Source organism: Triturus cristatus, chromosome 8 (assembly GCF_964204655.1).
Source record: "Triturus cristatus chromosome 8, aTriCri1.1, whole genome shotgun sequence".
Lineage (NCBI taxonomy): Eukaryota > Metazoa > Chordata > Amphibia > Caudata > Salamandridae > Triturus > Triturus cristatus.
The window spans coordinates 838266880-838293181 of record NC_140591.1 but is presented as its reverse complement, the minus strand read 5'-3'; the positions used below and the strand labels follow the sequence as shown (position 1 = coordinate 838293181).

Below are 26302 nucleotides of genomic sequence, written 5' to 3'. Positions count from 1 at the left end.
AGCAAAGTACAAGGGGCACAAAGCGGAGCGGCGAGCGGGATACAGAAAGCAAACTACTGGGGGCACAAGCAGGGGGCACAGAGCAAAGCGGCGATCAGGGTAAAAAATACAGGGGGCGCATAGCAGAGCGGCGAGCTGGGGCAGGGGGCACGGACAGATTCAGGAACAGAGCAACGGCAGCAAAAGGAAACAGAGCAAAACGAACAGTGAACAACGAACCTAAGGGCCACCACTGGCCACCAGGGATTAGGCGCAGGTGGAAGCCTGCGGGTGGAGGAGGGCCTCGATTTCACCAGCAGTGGCAGCAGCAGCGGTTAGTGAGCAGCGGCAGCGGGGGTGCAGACGGAGCTGCAGCGGAGGGGGGAGCGACCTACAAGGAGGTCAAGGGTCGCTTAAGAATTTAAGACTAACGGTTTGAAATCCTAATTTAGAAGGGCAGTATGGAGTTGCGTGACATACCTAGAAGGAATTTCCTGGTATCAGGATGCCAGATACTGAGATTTTAAAAGCAAACATAGAGAAATCAAAATGTTCACCTGTGAATATTTTATAAGAATATTAGTGAAAGTGCCCAACCAAACCCCACACCAGGAATGAAAATTGTGTCAATGCATCAGTGTGGGCTACGGAGCCAGTCAATGAAATTAGCTATTGGCCTTTACTCGACTTATTCATTCATCCATATTTGTAAAGTGCAAACATATCACCCCTTAAGGTTTCAAGGCACTGGGGGGCGTCGGGGAGATTAAGTGAGCTGTTGCCCAGAGTCACATGGTGCTGAGCTGCTGCCGGAGCCAGGGATCGAACCGTGCACCCTGCGCTCCAGAGTCAGCCACTCTGGTCGCTGCCCCACACCTCTCCCTCAATGGAGCCTGGTGCCTGGCCAACCGGAAGAATGCTTACGGGAGGGTAAGGCACTATAATGAGAGTTCTTGGCTCTTCCTATGGTCAGTAATGCGGTGCCAGCTCTGGACCAGACTCCTCCTCCTCCTTGCTGTGGCTTGTGAGGCTTGAAGATAAGGACCATTGTAGCACATATGCGCCACTTTGCAAGGAGTCTAATACCTTAATTATGCTAATACACAGCAATAGTTTCTAGATTGTTTTTTCTTCAAGGGTTTTAAAGCAATACGCTTATAGCTAGTAGATGTTACCTACAGGTGTTGGCAAACTAGCTGTAGTTTCGAGAGGGTATTTTCTTACGATTTTTTTTCAAGGTGAGATCATAGTTTGACAGCCCATTGGGGTTTTCAGAGTGAAATGCGTAGTATTCAAAAGGCGTGCAAACCTTTTCTCAGGAAAAATGTTTTGGTGGATTTACGCATACCTCCGCTCTCCCCCAAGGACTTCGGACTATGTGGTTAGGCTGATTTATATATGTTGAGGTTTTCCAGATGTGTACATGTGTTTGAGGCTGTCATGCCGTTTACTGGGCCAAGCCTAAATGGTGCATATATGTCATTGTATATTACTTTTCTTCTACAGTTGTTTTCGTGATGACATAATATATATGCTGTGGAGGATTCTATGGACTCCAGCAAATGGTCGTATTCCAAACATCATTTTAAGCAGCCAAGGTCATTAAAATACATTGCTGGGGTATCTGGATGCCATAAATACTTCCCAAGACATGCTCCTCACGGAGGATTTTAAAAGAACGTGCTTTTTATAGCGTTTTGAGTGGGCTTTTCAAATGCCAGAAGTTAGAGAATCATGCCATTTATTCTCTCTCTCTTTCTCCACAATCTGCAGACTGAAAAGGTTTGGAGCCGCAGACATTTATTATTTATTGGTTGAGTTAGTTAATTATGTATTTATTTATTGGAATTATAAAGCTCTTTTGCCAAAGTGGCGTACAAAATGTAAACTTGCAGGACATTGCAATCCGGGCCACTGGAAATATGCGACAATGGAGGACTAAATTATGAGGCAGGATTGACGGTTATACCACAAGGCAAGGTAGTTCATGTAGAATAATGCGTCACGTTTTTTAGCAGTGTTATTTCATTGTTTTCTCATCTTAACCCACATTATTACGGTCTGTGCAAAAGTTAAAAGTCTTTAGAGCCAGTTGATCACCTGAATACAGCTTTCAGGATCTATTAGGTGACCCTCGCAAAGGGTTACATTCTGCAAAGGGTCTGCCACTAGGCAACACCATCTGTAACTTTGGATCTGTTTGAGCTAGGAAATTTCATTTTTTATTATTGAAATCTGCAAATTATGTAGCCGATGGTGGAAAACGAAGACAATGCAGTAATTCCATAATTAGGTGGGAAATGGAGCGGCCTCTGTATTGCATACATCCAATGACTCTCTCTATTAGCATTATGTCCCACACATTGCGATACAAGATAACGCATCCATCCCCTGGAACGCCTACCGCGGGGGTATCTGCGCGCCACCACTGCTGCCTGCGGCCTCACCAGCCCCGTCCCCTTAGTTGACTCCCTTCCCTAGCCCCGAGCACGGAGTTCCCCCAGTCCTCGATCTGTTCCCCTTCCCCTCTTTAGACTCCTGTGGATGGCTGGGGTCCCCCATTCGGGGAGCACGTGCTGTTACTTTCGATTGCGGGTTGCCTTGCGGGTGTGGTTTTTGTGTTGTTTGTATAAAATGAAACCGTATTGTGGGGTCAGAGTGATGTGGCCCACGACGCTGATACCTCCTGATTTTGCTTCTCTGCAACGCCAAGTGTTTTTGTACGTATGTCATATGCTCCTGTCATTCTAGCGGCCGGCCGGAAGGTTGTAGGCCCATACTTGTATATTCTTGAGATTGCAATAAACGGTTTCAAAAAAAAAAAAAAAAAAAAAAGATAACACATCCATAACCCTTCATCTTCTGAAAATACTTAGTTTTTTTTAAAGGACAGAATGTGGAGTAGACTTTTCCTTGGTCCTGCACTTTTGAATGCTCTTTTCTTCACCTTTTTGACTGTTCATTTCTTTGTGAATCCTTCCTGTTAATTTGTTTACTCTCCCACGTCCCCCAATTCTGTATGATATACAGGGCCGGCTTTAACACTGGTGGCACCATGTGTGACAATGTTTGTTGGTGCCCCCCCAGTGACCACCTCTGCCGCGGATTCCCTCACTAGCGCCCTTTAACAGTGCCCCTCAAGTTCCTATAACCACTGTCTCTCAGATTCATTTAGTTTTAAAGCACCACCACCACTACCAGTGTGAGGTGTCGGAGCGCTATACATCATACACACATCGCACAGAAACAATCATATGTGTGTAATCAGTTTTTTACGAAATGTTCCATCAGACAGGACTACAAGGTGTAGTGTAGGAGTGACATGCCAGCGATACTGGTAGGCAATATAGTTTGAGTCCTTATTCTGGAAAAGCACAAATTCAGAATTTAAAACGTAACATTATTTATAGGGGTTCACTTGCATAATAAGAATTGATTTCTACCCAAATGAATTAGGATAATGAAAGACTGGGCAAAAAAATATATAGCTCTAACATATACCTTGCAATTTGCATGTAGCTCTTTGATGACAGCTAATAGCTCAATAATCTATATTAGGATTTTGACTTACAACAGACAAGTAACAAAGGGAGCTCTCTGACAGAAGCAGTACCCCATTGACCTATTTCCATTATATGCACTTTGTTATCTGCATGGTACACGTTCTTAGCAGCAGGCATTTTAACCCTCTGCACTACCTTAGGATTAGTCAAAACTTACATAAGACAAACCTCTCTTTCCTAGAATATGATTATTCTAGACATGACACTAGATCGATCGAAGGGCCCTCCCCGTCCGCTCTCTGCCTGAGCTAAGATGGTGCTAGACGTCGTTTTACTTTTGCAATTAGTTGATGTGTGGAGATCGCCGTCGCACGCCCAGGGTGGGTACACGCATTACTGTGCACCACACGATGTTCACACCCGCATTGACAATTGGTTTGTCCCACTTGCTATGATATCTAAGGTGATGGATTGCTCGGTCCTTCCCCGCACCTTTTCGGATCATTCGCCAGTTGTGTTCACCGTTGCCGCCCCCCCTGGACTTCTCCCCCATTTTTATGGCGATCCCCCCCCACCCCCTACTCATTGTTAGACTCTGTTTTCCACTCGGAACTGAAAGAAGCGATCTCTGAGTTTTTACCAATAACGTGGGCATGGGTGACTCCTTTGCCACGGTGTGGCAGGCGTTCAATGTGTATATTCGAGGGGTGGCCATTAGTAAGCATGCAGGAGTTCTCCTTGCCATTCGGGACGTCTAGCCCTGCTTGAGACCCGCTTGTCCGAACTCAAAACGCGTCTGACCCGCACCGATGACTCTACGCTCCGTGAACAGCTAAAGTCCACATTAGCCGAATTTCATGAGGAAGCCAATGGAGAAGTTAAACATATGGGCAAATACGCGTCTGCCAGAGCCTATGGATAGTCTGATCGGCCGGGCTCAGTGCAGGCAGCACTGGCGTGCCACTGGATGGCATCTGGTACCATTGTTGAGATAGAGGGGGAGGATGGATCGCTGCTGACAGAGTGCTGCGATCGGTGCCCGCTTTCGCTTGTATTACCAAGAGCTGTACAGCTCTAAACTCTCCCCTAGTGATGAGGATATAGCCAGCTACCTGGAATATATACAGCTCCCATGGTTACAGAACTAGCATCATGAGTTCTTGATGCGCCCTATCGAGGTGGCGGAGGTCCGACTTGCGTTGGACTCCATGCGCGTGGGGAGCGCCCCTGGTATGGATGGCCTCACAGTAGCATTCTAGAAAGGCTTCAGTGACCTCCTTATCCCACACCTTATCACTTTATTTCACGATATTGCTGCTGAAGGCTCTATGCCCCCTTCCATGCACGAGGCGCTAATTATCACCTTGCTAAAGCCCAATAAAGACTCGTGCAAATGTTCGTCCTACCGCCCGCTCTGGCTCCTCAACGTGGACACTAAATTAGATGCCAAAATTCTCGTGAACCGACTATCTCCGCTACTCCCTCAGCTGATTGGACCTCAACAAGCTGGGTTTGTCCCTGGTCGCACCCTCACACATAATAATCGTACAGTTTTTGGTGCCCTGCAGCACGTGCGGCACGAGGTCAGGGCCGCGGCAGTCTTCGTTGATGCCGAAAAGGCCTTCGATTCAATTGAATGAAAGTTTATGAAGGCTGTGCTGACCCGAATGGGTGTTGGCAGAGTGTATCTACAGCTGATTTCAGCATTGTACAATGCACCTATGGCTAGAGTTCGGGCGGGGGATACGGTCTCAACACAGTTTTCAATCTCCCGGGGCACTCGCCAGGGGTGCCCACTATCCCCGTTGTTGTAAGCGGTGGCAGCTGAGCACCTGTTGCAGGCACTGCGTGAATATCACGGACACAGAGGACTCCGTTTCCCATGATATAATCTCATCACGTCTGCGTATGCTGACGATACCCTCCTTTATGTCAGGGACCCTGAAATGCATCTTTCTCCGGTAATTCGTGAGGTCCTTCGCTTTGGAGGCCTCTCTGGCTTATCGATTAATTGGGATAAGTCTATCATTTTTCCTCTGATGCCGACAACAACACACTTCTCGCTAGATTATCAACTGCAGTGGACTATGGAGCCTGTACGGTATCTTGGCATCAAAGTCCACTCTGATGCGGACGTTATCTTGAAAGCCAATTACGGGACAGCGATTGACAAGCTCACTGATGACATCAATTGCTGGATACGTCTCCCCCTCTCTCTGACTGGCCGTGTTGCCCTGATGAAAATGGCTGTTCTCCTGCGCCTACTTTTTCTATTTGTTAATATACCCATAGTCCTCCCACAGCATCTGTTCCGCGAACTTCGATCGTTAATGACAAAACTAGCATGGGCGGGTAAGACTCCTAGGGTGGCGTTGGATACACTTATGCTTCCATATACCGAGCCCGGAACTGTATTATAGAGCGGCGCAGGCCTTTCATGCGTACAGTTGGGTACACGTGCCTCGGGATCTACCCTATCTCCATGTAGAGAAGGTCGCTGCTGCCCTGCACTCATTACTGCGTTTCCTCACACAGACCCCTTCGCGTAGATGTGGCATACTTGACTCCATCAACTCTGTTGCCCTTGCGTGGAATGCGTACCTCGGTATGTATGATGGTGCACAGCTCTATTCCCCCCGTTTGCGTGTTGAGTGGTGCCATTGGTTTGCGCCCAGTTCGGATAGGGGGACCCTTGACTCTCTTCATAAACTACGCATGCAGACTATGGGGGATCTCTTTCGGAATGGGCGGGTGAGCTCTTGGGAGGAGGCGGCGGGCACTGATGACGGACACACAGCACTGACCAAATTCCATTTCTTCAGAACCCGACACGCCTTGCAGGCAGTTTTGGGAGAGGAGCTGCAGGAACCTTTAGATATTCCCCCTCTGACTTCTCTTTTGTGCACCCAGAGCCCATGCAAATTGATCTCCAAATTATATACCTCGTCCCTTGCAACAAAGGATCCCTCCCTCAAGAAGGCTCGACAAGCCTGGCAATCTGACATTGACACCCCTATCACGGATGACATGTGGCTCTACTGTTGCACAGTGACTCGGCAGAGGTCTATTAATGGCCGACATAGGCTTGCCCATTTTAAATACTTGAATAGAGTGTACCATTCCCCTTCACGCCTTTACAGGTTTGGATTACGTGACACTGATGACTGTGAGCGCTGCCGAGCTTCCCAAGCAGTTTTTTCCCACTTGGCGTGGCTATGTCCCCCAGTTGCACAATATTGGGATGTGATTTTTCATAATCTCAGTGACATACTGGAATCCCCCCTGGCACCCGATCCCCTAATGGCACTTTTAGGCTACACTAAACCTCTTAAGAAAGCTATGCGCAAATTGTCGCTTTTGGCCTCCTGTTGGCTAAGCGCAGGCTGGCGATGAGATGGTTTTGGGGGCCGTTACCTACTCTAGCGGAATGGGAACGAGATATGGTATACTGCCACTTTCAATCGGAGGTTTACAATGAAATGAGGCCTCCGAGTAGCCGCCCGAAGAGTTTTTTGGGCCTTTTTGCTCAATACCGGGCTGCTAACCTGTCTGAAACTGACGCCCCTGATGAATAACTTATGAAAATGGTTGCTCTCTGCCCATCAGTACCCTAACATATTGCTGCTGATGCCCTTGGTCACCTCTGGACTGTTCGCTTCCTGTCAGTATTCCACATGATGGATAGGTGCCTGTACATCAACGTGCGGCGTAACACCTCAACACTCCCCGGGTTGCTACATCCCTTGGGATGCTTCTCTCCACCCACCCTCCCAATGCTCGCCACTGTCCTCTGTATTGTTATTATTCATTTGTTTCCTTGATTGTGATTCAAGTGATCTGCATTTGTATTTTGTTGGTCTTTGTTCTTACATTTCTTTCAAATATGTATTTGCTTTTGATTTTCCTCCTTTGTTGTGTACCTTAAATTGCAATAAAATACAATAATAATAAAAAAAAGCATCCACTCAGGGGCCCCCACTGACCCCTGCCCACCGCACATCTTCCACAGAGCAGCTACCGCCATCACCCCATAACTACAACACACCATCAGTGCCACTTTCAAGACCTGCATCTGCCCCCAGGACTGGAAACGCGCAGAAGTCAGACCCCTGCTCAAGAAGCCCACAGCAGATCCCGCAGATCTCAAGAACTACAGTCCCATCTACCTCCTCCCCTTCGCAGCCAAAGTCACAGAGAATACCCGCAATGCACAACGAACAAAATTCATCGAAGAAAACTCCGTCCTTGACCACTCCGAATCCGGATTCCACAGCAACCACAGCACCGAGACCGCCCTACTTGCCGCTACAGACAACATCCCCACCCTACTTGACCAAGGACACACCGCTGTCCTGATCCTACTTGATCTCTCGGCAGCATTCAATACCGTCTCCCACCACACACTTACTGCAAAACGCCACAACGCCGGCATACAAGGAACCGCCCTCGACTGGATCCGCTTGTTCCTCACCGGCAGAACCCAAAGAATCAGACTACCACCCTTCCTCTCTGAACCTACGGAAATCAACTGCGGAGTACCCCAAGGATCGTCACTCAGCCCCACGCTCTTCAACATATACATGGCCCCACTCGCCGCCATTGTCAGACAGCACAGACTCAGCATAATTTCCTACGCCGATGATACCCAGCTCATCCTCTCCCTCACCAAGGTCCCCATCACCACCAGACTCAACTTCCAGGAAGGAATGAAGGACGTCACATCCTGGATGAGCAGCAGCTGCCTAAAGCTCAACTCGGAGAAGACAGAGGTCCTTGTCCTCGGACACTCCCCATCTGCATGGGACAGCACCTGGTGATCCACCGCCCTCGGCAGCCCTCCCACCCCCACAGACCACGCCCGGAATCTCGGCATCATACTCGACTCCACCCTCTCCATGACCCGACAGGTCAACACCATCGCCTCCAGCTGCTTCAACACCCTCTGCATCCTCTGAAAGACATTCAAATGGATCCCCTCCGAATCAAGAAAGACCTCACCCACGCACTCACAACCAGCAGACTCGACTACGGAAACACCCTGTACGCCGGGATGAACAAGTATCTGCTCTGCAAGCTCCAGACCATACAAAACACCACAGCCAGACTTGTACTCATCATCCCTCAACATGAACACATCACCCAACACCTGAGGAACCTCCACTGGCTCCCCGTTGAGGAGATAGTTACTTTCAAGATACTCACCCATGCCTACAAATGACTCCATAATAGTGGACCCCAATACCTCAATGAAAGAATCTCCTTCCACCGACCCAAGAGAAACCTACGATCCGTCGACCGCACCCTCGCCGAAACACCAAGCAGCCGCTGAGCGAGAACAGGTGAAGGAGCTTTCTCCTTCATTGCGGCCAAGACCTGGAACAAGCTCCCAATCAACATCAGATGCGCTCCCTCCCTGACCACCTTCAGGAAGACGCTCAAGATCTGGCTCTTTGACTGAACGGAGCTGCCCAGGCCCCCCCCCCCTCCCCCCCAGCGCCTTGAGACCCTTACGGGTAAGTAGTGCCCTTACAAATCCCCTGATTGATTGATTGCTGTCATAGGTAATTGTGTCTGATCGGAATTGGGGACGCGGATTTGGAGGATTTTCCTCAGACGGGTGTTGATGAAGGTCTGGACTTTGTTGGTGGTGATACTGTCGTACTTCACATTTCAGCCCATACAGAAGGACTGATTTTGCCTTTGTGTTTAAAAAGCCTGATCTTGGCTTGCCGCATTAGGGCCTTGAAGCTCCAGATTTTCTTTAGCAGAATGAAGGCAGCCCTTGCTTTGCCTCTTCTTTCCTTAATGTCGGCATCTATGCCACCCTGCTTGTCTATAACACAGCTTAGGTAGGTGAAAGCCTCTACCTATTCCACTGAATCACCAGCAAGAGTGCCTGCAGTTATGCTGGCCGTGTTAGCCTTCAGGATCTTGATTTTTCTCCTACGGAAAGTTGAGGCCACGTTGGGCTGGTGTGGCTGCCACATTGTCAGTATTCCCTTGCATCTGCTGATGGGTATGGGAAAGTAGGGCCAGGTAGTCTACAAAGTTCAGGTTGTTGAGGTGTGGTCAAGGTGGATCCCATTTCTTCTGCTTGCTGTGAATGTCCTTATGATTCAATCTATAGCCAGCAGGAAGAGATAAGGCAACCACAGCAAACAGTGCACACTCTGGTCCTCACTTGGAAGACTTCCCTGAGCTGTCCTTCATGTGCTATCTTGCAGGTCTTTCCCTTGTAAGAGTTCCTGATGATTCTTACGAGTTTATGAGGCACACTGTAGTGGCGGAGGAGATTACAAAGGGTCTTTGTGTCCATGCTGTCGAAGGCCTTCTCATAGTCGATAAATTTGACATACAGGGAGGAGTTCCATACCATTGAATGCTCAATCCTGATGTGCAGTGTTTCAGTCTGGCCTATGTAGGATCTATCTTTGCTGAAGTAAGCTTGCTAATCTCGCAACTGAACGTTGACTTGTATAATCATTCTGTTAAGATGACTCCGTTTAATACTTTGCCAGGGGTTTATAGGAGAGTTATCCCTCTGTGGTTTGCATAGTACATGGTTACTCACAAACAATTGCCCAGGGGCCACAAAGTACAGTCTGTAGTGTGAGTGTGGGCCGCATTGATGCCAGCAGGGTGGTGGTAGGGGGTCTGGGTGGGTCAGGGATTGTGTAAGGAGGTCTAAAAAATAATAAATAAACGGGCAAGCATTTATTTGCAGATTAATAAATGTGTGCCTGTATATTCAACATGGTTTTCTGAATATTAGTGTTCAGCAACTTGTGCTGCTGTTCACCTAGGAGGCCACATGTAAAGGTCAAGACGGCCGCAAGAGGCCCCTGGCCGTACTTTGAGTATCCCTGGCATAGTAGATCTTGATGGAATATCCCTCCTTCCAGTCTGATGGCACCTTTTCCTCTTCCCAGATCCTTCCAAACATGGTGAAGAGCATGTCTATTGATTTTCAATGTCTGCCTTCAGTGCCTCTACAGGAATGTTATCAGGTCCTGCTGCCTTCCCATTTCTCAGATGTTTAATGGCTTGCTGTATTTCTTCTTTGGTTGTTCTGCTGCAGTCGATTGGCAAGGCCTTGTCGACTGACTGTATGTCTGGTGGACACTGCAGCACAGGTTGGTTCATCAGTTTTTCAAAGTGTTCCACCCATCTTTGTTGTTAGCCTTTGTTACCCCTGATCTTAGCTTTGTCTTCACATGTTTTTCTGGCATGCTGTATCTGCTGGAACGTTTCCTTGTTATGTTGTAGAGTTCTTACAAGTTATAATGGCTTGCACCTTCCAGGCCGTCGGTGGCAAGACCATTGATGAATCTTCTCTTTGCTTCTTTGTTGGTTATATTGTATTCACCCTGAGCTTTCGGTTTTCTGCTCTTGTTCGGCTTGTGTAGACTGCAGCTTTCTTTTCCTTTCCGTCTTGGATCTTACGAAGAATCTTGTGGAGAGCCTTTCTTAATGCTCGTTTTTCTTGGGTCTCAGTATCTCCTGTCAGATTGATTTAACTTTTTCTTTGATTTTCTCCCACTGACTTCGAACTGGCTCTCTGATGTTCTCTAACTCTTTCAGGATTTGAAACTTGTTGCTGAGGGTGGCTGAGTATTCTCTCAGTTTCTGTGCATCTTTGAGGAGAGTGGTGTTATATCACTGGCGTCAGTTTGTTGGTTCCATCAATGCTTTATTCAGATTTAGTTTTAGCCTCCCCAGGACAAGATGATGGTGTTGAATGGTCCAGTGACACCTACGTTGCAGTGTGTATTCTTTTGTGTGCGGATACACTGCCTATCACCAGCCTGTTCAGGACGCTGGGATCTGCGCGTCTTTCACCATTTCCGTTCATCTCTTCTAGATAACGGTTGACCATCACTTAACCGTACCCGGTGTTGTCGCCTCCAGTCTTAGCCTTGAGGTCCGCCTTCATTGGTGTGATGTCCCTCTCAGGGTATTTCTCCAGTATGGACATGAGTCTGTTGTAAAACTGTTCTTTTTACTCTTCGCTGTCATTTGTAGGTACATAGCACTGGATAACTTTATGTTGATCCTCTTTTTCCTTGTACGGAAGGTTGCTGTGATGATTCTGGGGCCTTGGGCCTCCCATCCAATCAGAGCTCTGTTGACTGCTGGTGATAAAAGTAGAATGAAGTTAAATAAGAGAGAAGGTAGAATTTTAGTTTGAAGAGAATGAAGAGCATATGCAGGAAGACCAACCAGGAATGGAGAATAATAATTGAGACTAGAAAAATAACAGAGAACCATGGTTTTAATGTACTGAATAGAAGAAAGGGGCACATTTTACACATTATAGTAAGTTGAATTAGCAACTGGGTGAAATTAGCAGAGGAAGAAATCCAGTAATTTTCTGTATTGCCAGAAGGGGAGGGCGGAAAAATTGACAAATCGTGAAGCAGGCAAAATTCACCTCTTTCTATTTGTATGGTTGAGCAAGGCTATATATAGAGCAGGTGTTTTGGGGTGTTTCCTGCATTTCATGTGCGTCTCCCTGGCAAACAAAAGGTGGTGCTTAGAGAACTACATCAAACGAGAACCGCCTGAACTTCATGCAATTCTCAGACAGCTTGTCGGCTAATTCCTGCCTTTTTTATTTCTGTGAGGCTTTTTATAGTTTAGGGTTGCGATTCTTTTCTTACCGTGCATTGAAAATATTCTTCTACTTCTAGTTGCCAGTATTGTATTGTATACTATTGCAGCATTTATATAGCGCTTACAACCCTTAGGTGAAGCACTGAAGTGCTTGCCTACATGAGTAGCATGCTACCCCATGTAGGGTGTGTGGTTGGAAGGAGGTTGTTTTTGTTTTGTTCCTATGTGGGAGGTGTTTCCATGTTGTGTGTGATGACCACTGAGGTGCGGCTATCGTGCATAGGATGGAGCACATAGCGGTGTGTTGGATGATGAAGTGTAAGAGACAAATGCACAGTTTTATGTTTTTCAGCATGCTGTTAGCTTTGAACAGCTCTGCAGGTCCCTTTATGGTATTTCATATGATATCATCTGTTTAGCTGGTTACTGCACTGGGTTGTCCAGTCTGCAATGTGTATAGTTGTGGTTCTGAGCGCAGGGTTGGAGCAAGAGAGAAGTGGAGGGATCTGTAGGGATGGGCATTTTTATTATCTTCCTAACTCTGAGTGTCTATGTGAGATTTAAAGGAGCGGTTATTTTGTATATATATTTAGGACCTGTAGTGATTGGAGTATATTAAAGTCCTCCAAAATTGTCTAGAAATGTGTGACAGATTTCTTCAGGTGTTCCATACCTGGTCACTTGGTGGTGTTTGTTTTTTGAATTCTACAATACTGATGATGGACAACCCTCATAATAGATAAGAACTATGTCCGTTTAATAGGTATAAGTTACAATTTGTTGCTCAACGCTGCATATCATGGTTTCAGTATTGTGGGTCATAAAAGTTATATATGGAAGTACATGACTATATAATGCAACAAAGAACCATAGATCTGCCCTTTTTGCTTACCTGCATACTGAAAGCAGTTTGCTGGTTGAGATGTTAGCAGTTTGTGGGTTGTAAGCTGAGGGTTGTGCGTTAGAGTGTGACTGGTTTTGGGCTCAGTCAAGGAGAGAAGGGGAGCAAAAAGAGAGGACTGAACAGAGAATAGCAAAGGATAGGTGCGAGGAGAGGAAGAATGGCAGAACATAATATTTATTAGTTTGGATTTAAATGAAAAGATTGTAGGTCAACATAGACTGGATGTCCAAGGAGTAAAAACAGATAGAGTCATGAACTTGATGGAGAGAAAGCCAAAGACAAAAAATATGTGAATAATCTGCAGAGAAGGGACATAGGTCGAAGGAGGAAAAGAATGCAGCACAAGGGGGCAAAGAGGAGGGGGCAGAGACAGTCCTCCTGTGCACTATTAAACACGCTAGCTACAAAATGTATCAGTGAGCCTGCTCGGAAAAAAGGATTACAGTGATTGAAAGAAATAGGAATCTCCCTGGACGCTGTTAAGATCCGAGTGGCCTTGCCTGATGGTCAAAGTCTGTTTCTGCATGCCTCTATTTTTAGAAGACCCAGTGATCTAATGCCTGGGTTCACGTGCCATATTTTCAAGGCAATTGAATGATCTACGATTTCAGGAAGTCTTGCCAAGGCCTGCTGTCTTGCTGTACAGATATTGTTAAGATGAGATTCAGCCATACATATTTTTCTACAGTGGGCGTTGTAATTAAATGACCCCTTGTAGAATCAGGCATGCTGTTTGTTGTGTCTCTTTCCTTTTCAGAAGCCCTTCCCTTTATAAGTAAAATGAAGGTAGTGTGGGTAAGAATTGTTCCCAACCGCTGGCAATAGAGCACTTTGTGCTTGTTTACACCACTCTACTCCTGGTACTGCCAGTGATGGCACCCATCCCAAAGTATGAAAAAGAGCTCTCCTTCTTTATGTATACACACAACGCTGTTTGTGGTACTGGCAGGAATTACACCCACTCCATGGTAACCGATTACTTCGTGTATGGTTGTACCACTCTTCCCTGTAGGGGATGGTATTCAACACTGACTCTGCCTGGTCAGAAATCCATAGCTGCTAAGGTTTCAGATTGGTATGTGTGACATTTTCATCATTTCACTGTAATTATGAGTGACATTTCAATTCCTATGAGTGACACTTTGTTAGGAGCAAAATCTAGCAATGAAGATGAAGGAAACATAAGTATCAGAAATTACACCCATTTTGAGCAGAGAGAAACTATAAGGTCTTAAAACTGCTGGAAAACACAAGAAATCAGGAGAGCAATGCACACATTAATGCCAACCAGGATGCTGTATTATAGTCTTGACTATACTATTGCTTGTTTAAACCTAATAAAAGTGATTACCAGCACTGCAAAGTGGTGTCCGCCCTATCACCCGCAGCACCAGATCTGCCAGTAGTCTGCGAGTGCGGCTGGCACAGAGCTACTGTGCACACCAGGCTTTTGACTTACACTAAGTGACGCCAGCTGTGCTGAAAGTTGACAGGCACCAGTGTGGTCACTGCATGCTGACGCTGTCTGCACTGACTAGGCTAGGGCTCCAGAGCTATCTTGGTCCTGGGAGGAGGTATCTCCGGCCATTTCTCTTGGAATCGCTGTGCTACCTGAGCCTGTATCACTCAGTGGCTTGGGAGATTGTGCCAAGCGGTTTTGTGGCCTGGCATGATATTTTGGCCTAGTTGTGGAGTGCACCACAGAGTCGGATTGTGGCGTCGGACTGCGGCTGTTACATGGTCAGTACAAACACCGGTTCTTAACTGACTCCGCTGCCAGCTGCGGAGGATTAGACCGCCACATGTGTGGTTGCTACACTCTGTGGCGATATGGTTGGGAAAATTTTAAGTGAAGCAATTACGTACTTGGTTTTGCTTGGTGCGGGGGCAGCAATTTGTGCAACCAATTCATGGGTGCCACGACTACTCCAGTGGCAAGCGCCGGCCCAGCCACATTTCTGGGCCTGGCTCGGCAACTCTGGCTGCTCTCCACTATGGTGTAAATTTCTTCTATGGGCGCCTACTCTGAGCCACCGTGCCTCAAGTGGGTCAGACGGTCCCTTCAGTTGCTGGATTGTATTTAGATGATTAATGCAGTATGCAAGGAGCAGCGCTGCCATTGCCAGTGCAGCCACTGTTTGCCAAAACTTCATTCAATTAAACTGGCCGCTCCATCGTAGCGCAGCACATCAGGTGACCTCACCACCGCCTGTTGTGTGCCACAAACCTCACCCCCAAGCTGTGATTAATGTCCACGTAGTAGCCAATGAATCTGGGCACTCAGACTCACTGTCACAGCAGTTTTATGTGTCTAAATATATGCTGTGGCCCACGGTGTCAGTGAGGGAAGGGGGGAATGATACTATATTGCAACTTACATTGTAAACGGCTACTATAGCTGCGGACTCGGAGCCAGCCCCCTCACTGCCACTCCAGTTTCGGTGCTTGTTATGGCAATTTGCTAGTGCTCCTTGACAGCGCAGGAGGCACTATTATCTCATTTCAGTGCAGTGATGCGGACCACCACACTGAAATGTATTAGTCTAACGCCTGACCCGTGGCACTTGGCAGGACTGGAAATCACTTTTTATATGGTGATGTCACTCTCGTACCGGCAGCAGCAGATTGTACACATCCCTGCTAACAAATCATGTTTGTACCACTCTACTCTCGGTACTGGAAGGACACTGCACACCCCTCTTCTCCGTTGTTAAAAATAATTTGTCATATGTTTGTACAACTCTCTTTTTGGTGTTGGACTGGGTTTCAAACCACTCCCCAGGGTAACAAATCACTTCTTGGATGGTTTACCTCAATTTCACCTGGTAACAGATCACTTCTCTGATATGTGTATCACTCTCCTACCAGTGCACTCCCTCTCCGCGGAAAGCAGCACTTTTCATGGGTTTGTGCCACTCTCTTCTCGGTACTGGAAGGGACTGTACACCCTTCCTTTCCATTTTGAAAAAACGCTTCTCATATTTTTGCGGCATTCTCTCTTTGGTATTGAAAGACATTGCACACCCCTTCCTCCAGTGTAACAAATCAATTCTCATTTGTTTATACCGCACTCTCCTTAGTGGTGGGAAGGATTGCACAATCCCCCTCTCCTTCCCACCAGTAAAAATTCATGGTTGCACTACTCTGTACTGAAACAGATTGCACATCTCCCTCCAGCAAATCTGTTTTCCTCAGGAAGGGGTGGGAGCACACTGCTGACCTCCCAGCACAGTTCGCCCCTTAGCATTATGGTAACTGCAGTTTGCACTGCGCGCTAACTTGGTATTTTGCTGGAGTGTTCCACCAAAGTTGGTGCAGATTAGTGCTGTCATCTCTAAACACATGTATTTCTGGATTTTATCCGTCATCAGTAGAGATCAAAAAACTATTTTCATCTGGGGTTGCTGAGCAGGCTGCCAAAATTCTTACAAGTTTCAGTACCTCTCACAGGCGCACAGGTGCATCTCCATTAGCTCCTCAGCTCAGTGGCTCAAGGGAGCCTTTTCAAACAAGAAGGGGTGGGAGCACACTGCTGACCTCCCAGCACAGTTCGCCCCTTAGCATTATGGTAAATTTAGTTTGCAGTGCCCGCTTACTTGGTATTTTGCTGGGGTGTTCCACCGAAGTTTGTGCAGATTAGTGCTGTCATCTCTAAACACATGTATTTCTGGATTTTATCCGTCATCAGTAGAGATCAAAAAACTATTTTCATCTGGGGTTGCTGAGCAGGCTGCCAAAATTCTTACAGCTCTCAGTACCTCTCACAGGCGCACAGGTGCAACTCCACTAGCTCGTCAGCTCAGTGGCTTAAGGGAGCCCTTTTAAACAGGAAGGGGTGGGAGCTTTATGAGTCAGGGTGAACCCGATGATGAAGCATGACACTATTAGAGTGTGTGAGGATTATATATAAAAATGTCCTTACCTGCACTAGTTGTGCGGAGCTACGGATCCTTGGTGCTAGCCTGGAGTGCAGTGTCCTATTTTTTGATTGTAATTAACTTGTAGGTATAGTGGTCATTATCCTTGGAAGCTTCAGTGGACAGCGCAACGTGCCTTGAATACTGCTTATTTAGCTACAGGTAGTGGAGTGCTTGCAGGACTGGAGTCATGTTTCTTTTGGGTGGAGGCGGAGAATGAGTTTTGCAGCCGTGTTCAGTTCCTTATGGCATACTGTAAAATGCACAATAAATACACTGTTTTGAATCCTTGAAAAAGAATGAGCAGAAGAAAATGTTATGATATTGGCAGCTATGATGTTTTTTCAAGTGTTTCAATCATCTTCTTTTCTCACGGTTAAATTTAAAGTTGTTGACATTGGCTGTAAAAGGCTATATTAGTCTTTACCAGTACCATCTAAGATTTGACATGTTTTTCTAGATTTTCTGATCGTGAACTAACATTTCATCTTTTTATTTGTGTTTCAGGTTGGACCGCTTTCATCTACACACTGGCTGGCAAAGTGCACGTTGGTAAGTCATAATCTGTACCTCAGATGCTTCTTTTTAGCTAATTATTTGTAAGTGATAGGCATATGCCTGTGCTTCATTTTTTGTTGAGAGACCTACTGCTCAATGTGTTGACACATCATTGGATAAAACATGTCAGTGGAAACCTACGGGTTGATTTAGAGTTTAGCGGACAGAGTACTCTGTCAAAAATACTACAGAATATCTTATTTGCCAAACCCTTGGTCCATCCACCTCGAGATGGGTGGACCTTAAGTTTTCTGTCTACAGAGCTCCCGATGTAACGTCTTATTTTCTGTCTATCACAGCCAGGAATAATTCTGCCCCCCTAATATACTTCCTAAAAAATCATTTTGCTTTTTGATTTGTGTTTTTGGATATTAGAGAAGTAATTTAGCTTGGGGAGACCTTGGTGATCCGGCCCACTTTTTCTAGACGCCATTTAAAAAAAATGGCGGCTGTGTTGCAGTGATGATGTAATATTTCAGGAACCATGAGATCTATATACTTCATTTTGGTGTTGAAACATAGGTTTAGTCCAATCTCTTGCGAATTTATCTTGCGCCGTTATTTAAGATGAGACTAAAATGGAGCACCCCATTCTGCTGTGTCTGTAACACTGGTTTAGTTTATATTTAGGGGAATTGGTTTTGTATACCTTTTTGTTTGTTAGCTGAGTGAATGCCGGCAAAAAAAGCAAAATGTGCATCAAAAGTGGACCAATTGACAGAAATGCTATGTAGCCAGCAGGTAGTCAAAGGTTATGTCCATTATTACGTGTTTGGTGATAGGAAATTGGCTATTGATGTGCCTTTTTGAATTACTTCAAGTCCACTAACCCTATATGACGCTGTCAGAAACACTGGATGATGTCATGAGTGATGTCATTTGAAACATCATAAGTTATGTCATCAGTGATGTCATTTAACATTTGATAAGTGATGTAATATGTGCGGCCATAGGCGAGCTTGGCGGGCAAGAAAGTTATAGTTAGCTCAGTATTCTATAACTGGGAATTTCATTTTTTTGTTTTTTTTAAACATTATTTCTTACCTCATTTTAACACCTAACAATAACAGCACTTTAGCATTTTTTTCAGAGATAATCTATGCTTTTTTAACGTAAGCGAAGATCTTATTACCATACTTAAATATGAAGTCTCTTTAAACTTCGTTTTTTCAGTGAAATTCTGTGTTTTTTTTAACATATTGATCCAACTCCTCCAGCCACGCCCAGAGTCCAATGCCTCACTGCGCATGGCCTTCAGCCAAGGACAGTCTGGGTGGGCCAACCCTGCCCTGCAGACAGCCTTCGGCAGTGCACACTGCACCAGAACTCCATATTTGGGTTTAATTTTTTCCCAGTTCCTTGGTACTCCTGTAGCAGCAACTTATAAGCTTCACCACTAAAGTACTGCAGTACCATGCAAGCTTAATGACAGGAGGCTCAGGGTACCTCTACTCAGCTCCCTAATACTGCTTTGTTTTCTAGGACTCGGGCCAAGGCCCTGAGTCCTGTAAGGGCTGCCAAAAATCAGATCAAGCAGTACTGCTGGACCGGTACTGGTCCTGCGGTAGAGAAAGGTCGGTGGGGAAAAAGCTCCTTCTTCCAATCAGAGGGTTCTATTTTTTAAATTTTTGATAGGTACCACGGGACTCCCAACTGCCAGATACACCACTTTTTTTATCTCCTTCATGACCAGCCTGAGCACCTCTTTAAACACAAGTTGCCCGAAAACGGCTGCCTGGATTTACACCAAATAATGAAAGGCACACTTTCTAACTACATTTCTAATTTTTGGTATAATTCCATTCAGCAATTGTAGCAGCACAGAATTTTAATGGAAATATTACAGAATGTAAATTAACATGGCAAATCAATGTTTTATCTCCCCTCTTTATTGCCCCTTTTCTTGACGGATCACCCTGAAAATTTGTAGTAAGGAGCAGAGGAGGGTGACCAGTTTTTTTTGGGATGGGGGAAAGTTTGTGGCGATTCACTGAATGGTGCCATATTAGCAAAACAAAAAGTGGTCTTCCTAAGGACACCCTGGGCAAACTATAACTACACAGTTGCAACTGTGTAATATGCATATACATATTTATATGTAAATATGTCCCCTCCTCCATGCTTTGTTCTGACATTTGACAGTCCCTAAGCACTATAAAGATCATATGGGTTTGTTTGAGGAAGAAACTAACTTGCCACAGGAGCTTAGTTTGTAATTCAGGTAGCTTCTAAATCAGGTTTGTGCAAATTCTTTGTTTTTCAACTGAGAAATGTTGTGAAGTTCCTGCTTTATCTTTGACCATGCAAAGATTTTCTGCACATCGCCACATATTTTTCAACGCCAAGCAAGTTTATTTTGTCTCTAATACGACCCCGGCCAGTCTGGAAAAGGGTATGCAGTGTTGTTTGTGCACATTTACCTTTGCAGAGTTCTAGGCATAGTATTGCTTTGTAGGAGAAAAGTACTAAGGGCTTGATTATGACCTTGGAGGTGCGGGGCGGCATGCCACCACCCTGCTTCCCCCCCGCCAAAAGTACAAGTATTATTGTAGTCTGGCACGCGGTCCTTTGGCGTTGCCAGGGCAGTGCCTTTCAAAAAAGGCACCACAGGAGGGGGCGCGGCTTAGCCCTGGAGCACAATGGCCACGTAAGAGAGGGGCTCCGTAAACACCCAAATCCTACCCGGCGATCCGCTACATAAATCCGATGCCCTAGTGACAGGATGATCACCGGATTCCGTCAGGCCACTGATGCACTGTCCGCTTTGGTTCGGGGACCAACACTGGTGAGGGAAACGGCCGACACGACCTGCGGCCTTCCCGAACCTGAGGTCTCCGGCTGCATCGAGTGACTGAAAGGCGTGGCTTTGCTATGCACAGGGTCTGCCTGAGACACGAGCCGGAGGCCGCGGCCCGGGGGAAATAATTGAAGAGTCCGGTGCCGAGCATGGAACCAAACTGCTGCATGGCCCCCTACAAGAAACTGTGCAGGACCTGCAAAAATGCAGAGGTACAAGTGGGGGCCCCCTGACGTCATTGGGGGTATTTATCATTCGGCTGAGCTCCGGATGGTGTACCCACATATCCGGTGATCCGAGCACGCACCGTGCGGACTTGATGTGGAGAGAGACCCTCTGGAGAGGCATACTGCCACCGCCAGCCAACCTGAACAACTGACTGAGGCACCAACCCCCGTCAATAGCCCAGCAAACAAGAAGAGAGAGAGGCCAGGTACCTTACATCGAACACACTGTGGCCGGTCTCGGGCCCGTCTGCGGTGGGGGAAGTGGCGAGGCATCCTGCAGGCTGCAAGCGAGTGGCTAATCACGGATCCAGCATCCCAGCAGGGCGGTGGGTGCGGCGGAAGCCGGGCTTCGAGGGTGTGAAGCGTAGTTCCCTGCCACACTGGTGTGGAGTAGAAGGGGTCACCTGAGTGCTCTGGGTTGCTACGTGGGTGACTGGCGGCTGCTGATCTCCCTGGGCGACCCGTGATCTTATCCCCTGGCAAAGTAGTAATAATTTCTGAGTACCGCAATGAGCTGCATCGAGCGAGGGGGGCCCCACTTGCGGCATTGCTGTGTTGACTGCCTGTCCTGCGGACTCCTTCCTGTGCGAGTTGGCCCTCCTGGATGCGCCATGGGGGTCGCTTTCCGCCAGCGAAAAACGAAGCAACATGTCGGGGTCAAGAGGAAGCAAGTCAGTCCAACATAATAAACTCGACAAGTATATGCTCCCAAAGTCTGCATTGCTGGAACAACAATTTGCGGCTAAAGCGGCGGCTGGGACAGATGGGGACTCCCCCGAATTAACACTAAAAGATGTCATGGATACTATCTCGGGCATCAGATCCTCCATGGAGCAGAGGATGGATGTCAACCCTCGGACGTGACACTTATAAGGGCTGGCTTAAAAAAAATTGGAGAGAAAGTAAAGCAGGTGGAGTTAACCACCTCTAGCCTGGTGGATGACCCGTCGCAATTGCAGCAGGAGGTCAGAGACCTGCAGGCCTTCTGGAGATTTGTGGAGGACAAACTAGATGATTATGAAAGCCGCACCCGCCGCATAATGTGTGTATGATTGGAGTACCTGAAAAGGTGGAGGGACAGGCTACTGACCTCTTTGTCGAAGATGTTATTTTCACTCACCTCGAGCCCAAGGGACTATCCAAGTTCTTCGTAGTCGAAAGGGCACACAGAGTTCCCGGGGGGAGACAGGGTCTGGGAGTGCCCCGTGTCCTATCCTGGCAAGAATACTGAATTTCCATGACCGGGATGTCATCTTGCAGAACGCCAGGGTTGCCCCCCCTCTCTGCTAGGAAAATACTGAGGTTTCTTTCTTCCCAGATTTCACCCTCGCCGTCCAGAAGCAGAGGAGGTCCTTCCTTGCGGTGAAAAAGAATTACGAGACAAAGTATCAAATATGCAATGCTGTTCCCGGCCCGCTTGCGGGTGGAGGTGGAGGGAAGAGCCTGGTTCTTTGATCAACCGGAGTATGCCGCGGACTGGTTGGAGGGATGGAGGGGCGCAAAAGAACACAACACCCGCTGACCAGGGGTGGCACATGAGACTGCAGCAGAACTGTGACTGACTGTAAGACGCACCTAAATTGCTTTGAGACCCTAAACGCACACACTTTGCGGGAAAATGGGGGGCTTATGGGGACCGTTTACAGAAATTGTATTGCCAGCAGGGCACATTATTTGTTGGTACTATAAGATTGTTGCTTGCCTGTCACACGGAGCGAAAATAACTCACCAAATGAGGGTGGGATCGGGGTGGCAGACCCTCTACCCCCTCGTTAGATTACTCTTAGTTGTAAGTTGGGCGACAGACACTCTGCATAGTTCGTATGATGGGCAGTTTAAGGCCCAGGGTGCAGGGGAGCAGGTAGGGGGGTAGTTGGATGGGGGGTAGTTTGGTTTGGGGTTCAGAGGTTCTATATGTTTTTGTTGAATCGACAAGGCATAATTGCACCTATCGAGCGGACTGCATGATCTACATATGTTCTGATGGGCACACACTGGGAAAAAAGGTTTAAACTATTGAGTTGGAATGTTAACGGGCTTGGAGACAAGATCAAGAGATGTGTGGTTTTGTATTATGTTAGACGGCATGCCCCAGATGTCATGCTGCTTCAAGAAACGCATTTAGTTGGCAGCTCCTGCCAGGCTACAAACTAGTGGCACACTCCGGTTTTACCACTGGTTCAAGGGGAGTTGGTATAATGCTAAAGAACGCCTTTCCTCTCTCCATACACTCCACCTGGTCGGATGAATGTGGCAGATACATGGCGATATCGGGACAGTGGGAGGAGAACACACTGACAATTATGTCTGTATATGTGCCACCTGGTATCCAGGGCCGCACATTTAGAGATCAGGACGCTACTCTGCTTTCACTCCCAGAAGGCCTCCTGGTTGTGGGAGGTGATCTCAATTCAGTAGTATCAGGCTCCCTAGACCGGCACCCACCCCATGAGATTGGCCCCACGTACCGATGGCTACCAGACTTTCTGGAGGCCTTAGGCCTAGCAGATACTTGGAGAGTTTATCACTAAGACAGTATCCAACACACCTTTCACTCAGGGGCACACAACAGCCTATCCTGCATAGACATATCTACTCGACCCAGCATCCCAAATCGCATGGCGCGGGGCATATCTGATCACTCCCCGATATGGGCCCAGTTGGTTATAGGTCAACAGAGGGTGTGTAAAATCTGCCCCATCAATCTATGGCATCTTAGAAACCCAGTAGTTCGGAAAGCATTACTTAAAGCCCTTGACCATTACTTCCAGGAAAATAAGGGGTCAGTCGATTCCCCCCAGACTCTGTAGGAAGCCTTTAAATCACTGATCAGGGGACAGGCCCTCTCCTTGACACGCAGGGAGAAATTAAAGGAGCTAGTAGAAGTAGAAAACGAGGTCCTCCTCCTAGAGGAGGAACTGGGGCTGAAGCTATAGCTACTGACAGAACCAAAACACTGGGAAGAGAAAAACAGGGCAGAGTGTATGAGCTTGGTGACAAGGTGGGGAAATTGATCGCATGGCTAGATAAGAAAGAGTTAGCGAGCAGGCTTGTGCCAGAGCTGTTGGACGGGGCAGGCCAGTCAATCGCTGATCCCCAAGCCATAGTAAATATGTTTGCTGCTCACTATAGCGCAATGTACAGCACGAGCACACCACACACCGAAGATGAATCCAAGAACTGCTTGAAGGCATAACCCTTCCCACTCTGTCGGCAGCCGGCCTGAAGTTACTGGAGTGTGACTTCACAAATGACGAGGTCGCATGAGCAATTAGGAGTCGCCAGTCAGGTAAGGCCCTAGGCCCAACGACCTACCTATCGAGCTCTACAAACTTCGGCCAGACAAGCTAGCCCCATACTTACGCGCCATGTTTGAGGAGAGCAAGAGGCTGGGGACACTCCCGCTGGACCAAAGAGTAGCGACACTGGTGACCAGAGGGCAAACCGAAAACTGACTGTACCTCCTACAGGCCCATTTCCCTACTCAATGCAGGGCCTAAAATATTAGCTAAACTCCTAGCACACCGACTTGTCAAAGTAATAGGTGAATTGGTACACCCAGACCAGTTGGGTTTCATGCCCCACCGAAACACAGCTCTAAATCTGAGTAGAGTACATGGAGTGCTGGGGAGAATAGCCACAATCCAGGAGGCGGCAATAATAGTCTCATTAGATGCTACCTTGACATTCAACACCATCGAGTGGCCATATCTATTTGCTGTCCTAACAAAAATGGGGTTTGGACCTAGCTTCGTCCAATGGATCTACTCGACACCCCTCGCTCAAGTCGTAGTTAACAATAAAAAATCTGAAGTGTTTGAGTTAAGCAGAGGGACCTGCCAGGGCTTTCCAATGTCCCCCCTCCTTTCCGCCCTAGTCTTGGATCCGCTAGCGGCGTGGATTCGTAGGGATCAGGCGATACGTGGATTGGGATGGACTGCCACATGGGAAGACCGCATCTCATTGTACGCAGATGACATTCTTCTATTCCTGGCCTCTCCCAACACGTCACTCCAGGTGGTACGTGACATCCTCGCAGTCTTTGGTAGGTACTCCAGATATTCCATCAACTGGAGTAAATCCTTACTATATGTCATCAGCTGGGCCCCGCCTTCCCCACCTAATGACTGTCCAATACAGATCACCACAGTAGGTTTTAAATACTTAGGTATTTTTGTCACCTCAGGTCCTAAACGGAGTTTTGAACAAAACCTGCTCCCACCCCTACAACGACTAAAGCGAGACATCGTGTGCTGGAAAGCGCTCCTGCTCTCGCTGTTAGGCAGAGCAGCACTCTTCAAAATGATGTCACTGCCCCATATACTATACGTGCTACAAAGTTCCCTACTCTTGGCTCCCGCACGATAATTCAGAGAGATTGAGAGCCTACAGAGGGACTTGCTGTGGAATAGGAAGCCCCGGATAGCATTAGCTAAGCTTGCCCTAAATTGGCATGATGGTGGAATTAGTCTCCCCGACCTTAAAAAATATTACTGGGCTGCCCACCTCGCCACAATCAATGACGGGACTTACCGCCACGCAGATGATCCAGGCTATGCCATGGATAGGTGGTTACTGTCGGGAGGGACCTACAACAGGGCACTATATTCCAAACCCCTGACATGGCCGACTAAACACTCGGTACGAATCTGGCACGCAGCGACCAGAAGTCTGGGATGGGAGCAGAGACTCACATTGGTAACTCCCCTATGGGAGGCCGAGAAATCAGGCAACCTGTGGAAGTCAAAAGGGTTCGATAAATGGGATTTAATTGAGATCTCAAAAATTGGGGACCTATGGAGGAAGGGTGAGGTCTAAACATTTGATTCCCTACAACAGGAATATGAGCTAGCTAACTCGTAATACTTCCGATACCTGCAGGTGCGCCACGCACTACAGACACAGCTGCAGAAGGGTTCATCCCCCCAGACACTTCACCCCTCGAAGATAGGCTGCTTGATGGCTACTTACCAACAAAGGCTATATTATTAACATATAAGAAACTGATTAATAACTCTGCAGACCCCCTCCAACACACAAGAGAAAAGTGGGAAAGAGATGGCCTAGAGCTAGATGATGAGGAATGGCAAGAGGCAGTAGCTTTCCCCAAAGTAGTAGCAATCTCTGCCAGGTTACGACTTGTCCAACTGAAAATTCTACATAGAATTTACATTACAGGGCCCGGCCTGGTGCAAATGGGGAAAATAGAGACGGGGGAGTGCAGAAGGCAGTGCTGTTGGGAGGACACCTTTATGCATATTATATGGGAATGTGAACACATTCAGCAGTATTGGTGCAAACTACACAGTATCCTGAGTGAAGTGCTCACACTCACTCTTCACTCTGAAGCGAAGAGATACCTATTGAATGTATGGGAACCTACAGACCTGAACAGTAAACGTAAACTATGGTTCACATTGGGCCTAATGATAGCAAAGAGAAACATTGCACAACTCTGGGGAGCCACACACCCTCCCAAAATAAAAGCCTGGGCGGCAGACATGGACTGGTGCATGTTCCGGGAAAAAACAGTCTATTTAGCACGGGTAGGCCCCCAAAAATGGTTCTCCATTTGGAACGATTGGAATGATTTATTGTGGGAATATTTGTACCCCCCCCCACCCCGAGTGTCCCTCCTTCAGATGAACCTCCCTCACCGTAAATGCTGTACCAACTCACAAACTGTTGTTCAGGAAATGTAGCAATTGTGATTCCTAATATATGTCATATTTCTCCTCTTTGTTGCTATCTGTACAGTCGATTCACTGTGTTTAGTAAAAAGAATTATTAATAAAAAAAATAAA

The 26302-nt window shown here is 47.1% G+C and overlaps 1 protein-coding gene across 4 annotated transcripts in view; it reads left to right on the top strand.

Annotated features, from left to right (window-relative positions):
• PIR (pirin) overlaps positions 1-26302 on the top strand; it is a 515558-nt gene that overhangs the window by 381821 nt on the left and 107435 nt on the right. For all 4 annotated transcript variants that reach the window (XM_085622324.1, XM_085622325.1, XM_085622326.1 and 1 more), the window contains one exon: positions 17424-17468. In XM_085622324.1, coding sequence (XP_085478450.1) covers positions 17424-17468 — 45 coding nt within the window. The remainder of the gene's footprint in view (positions 1-17423; positions 17469-26302) is intronic.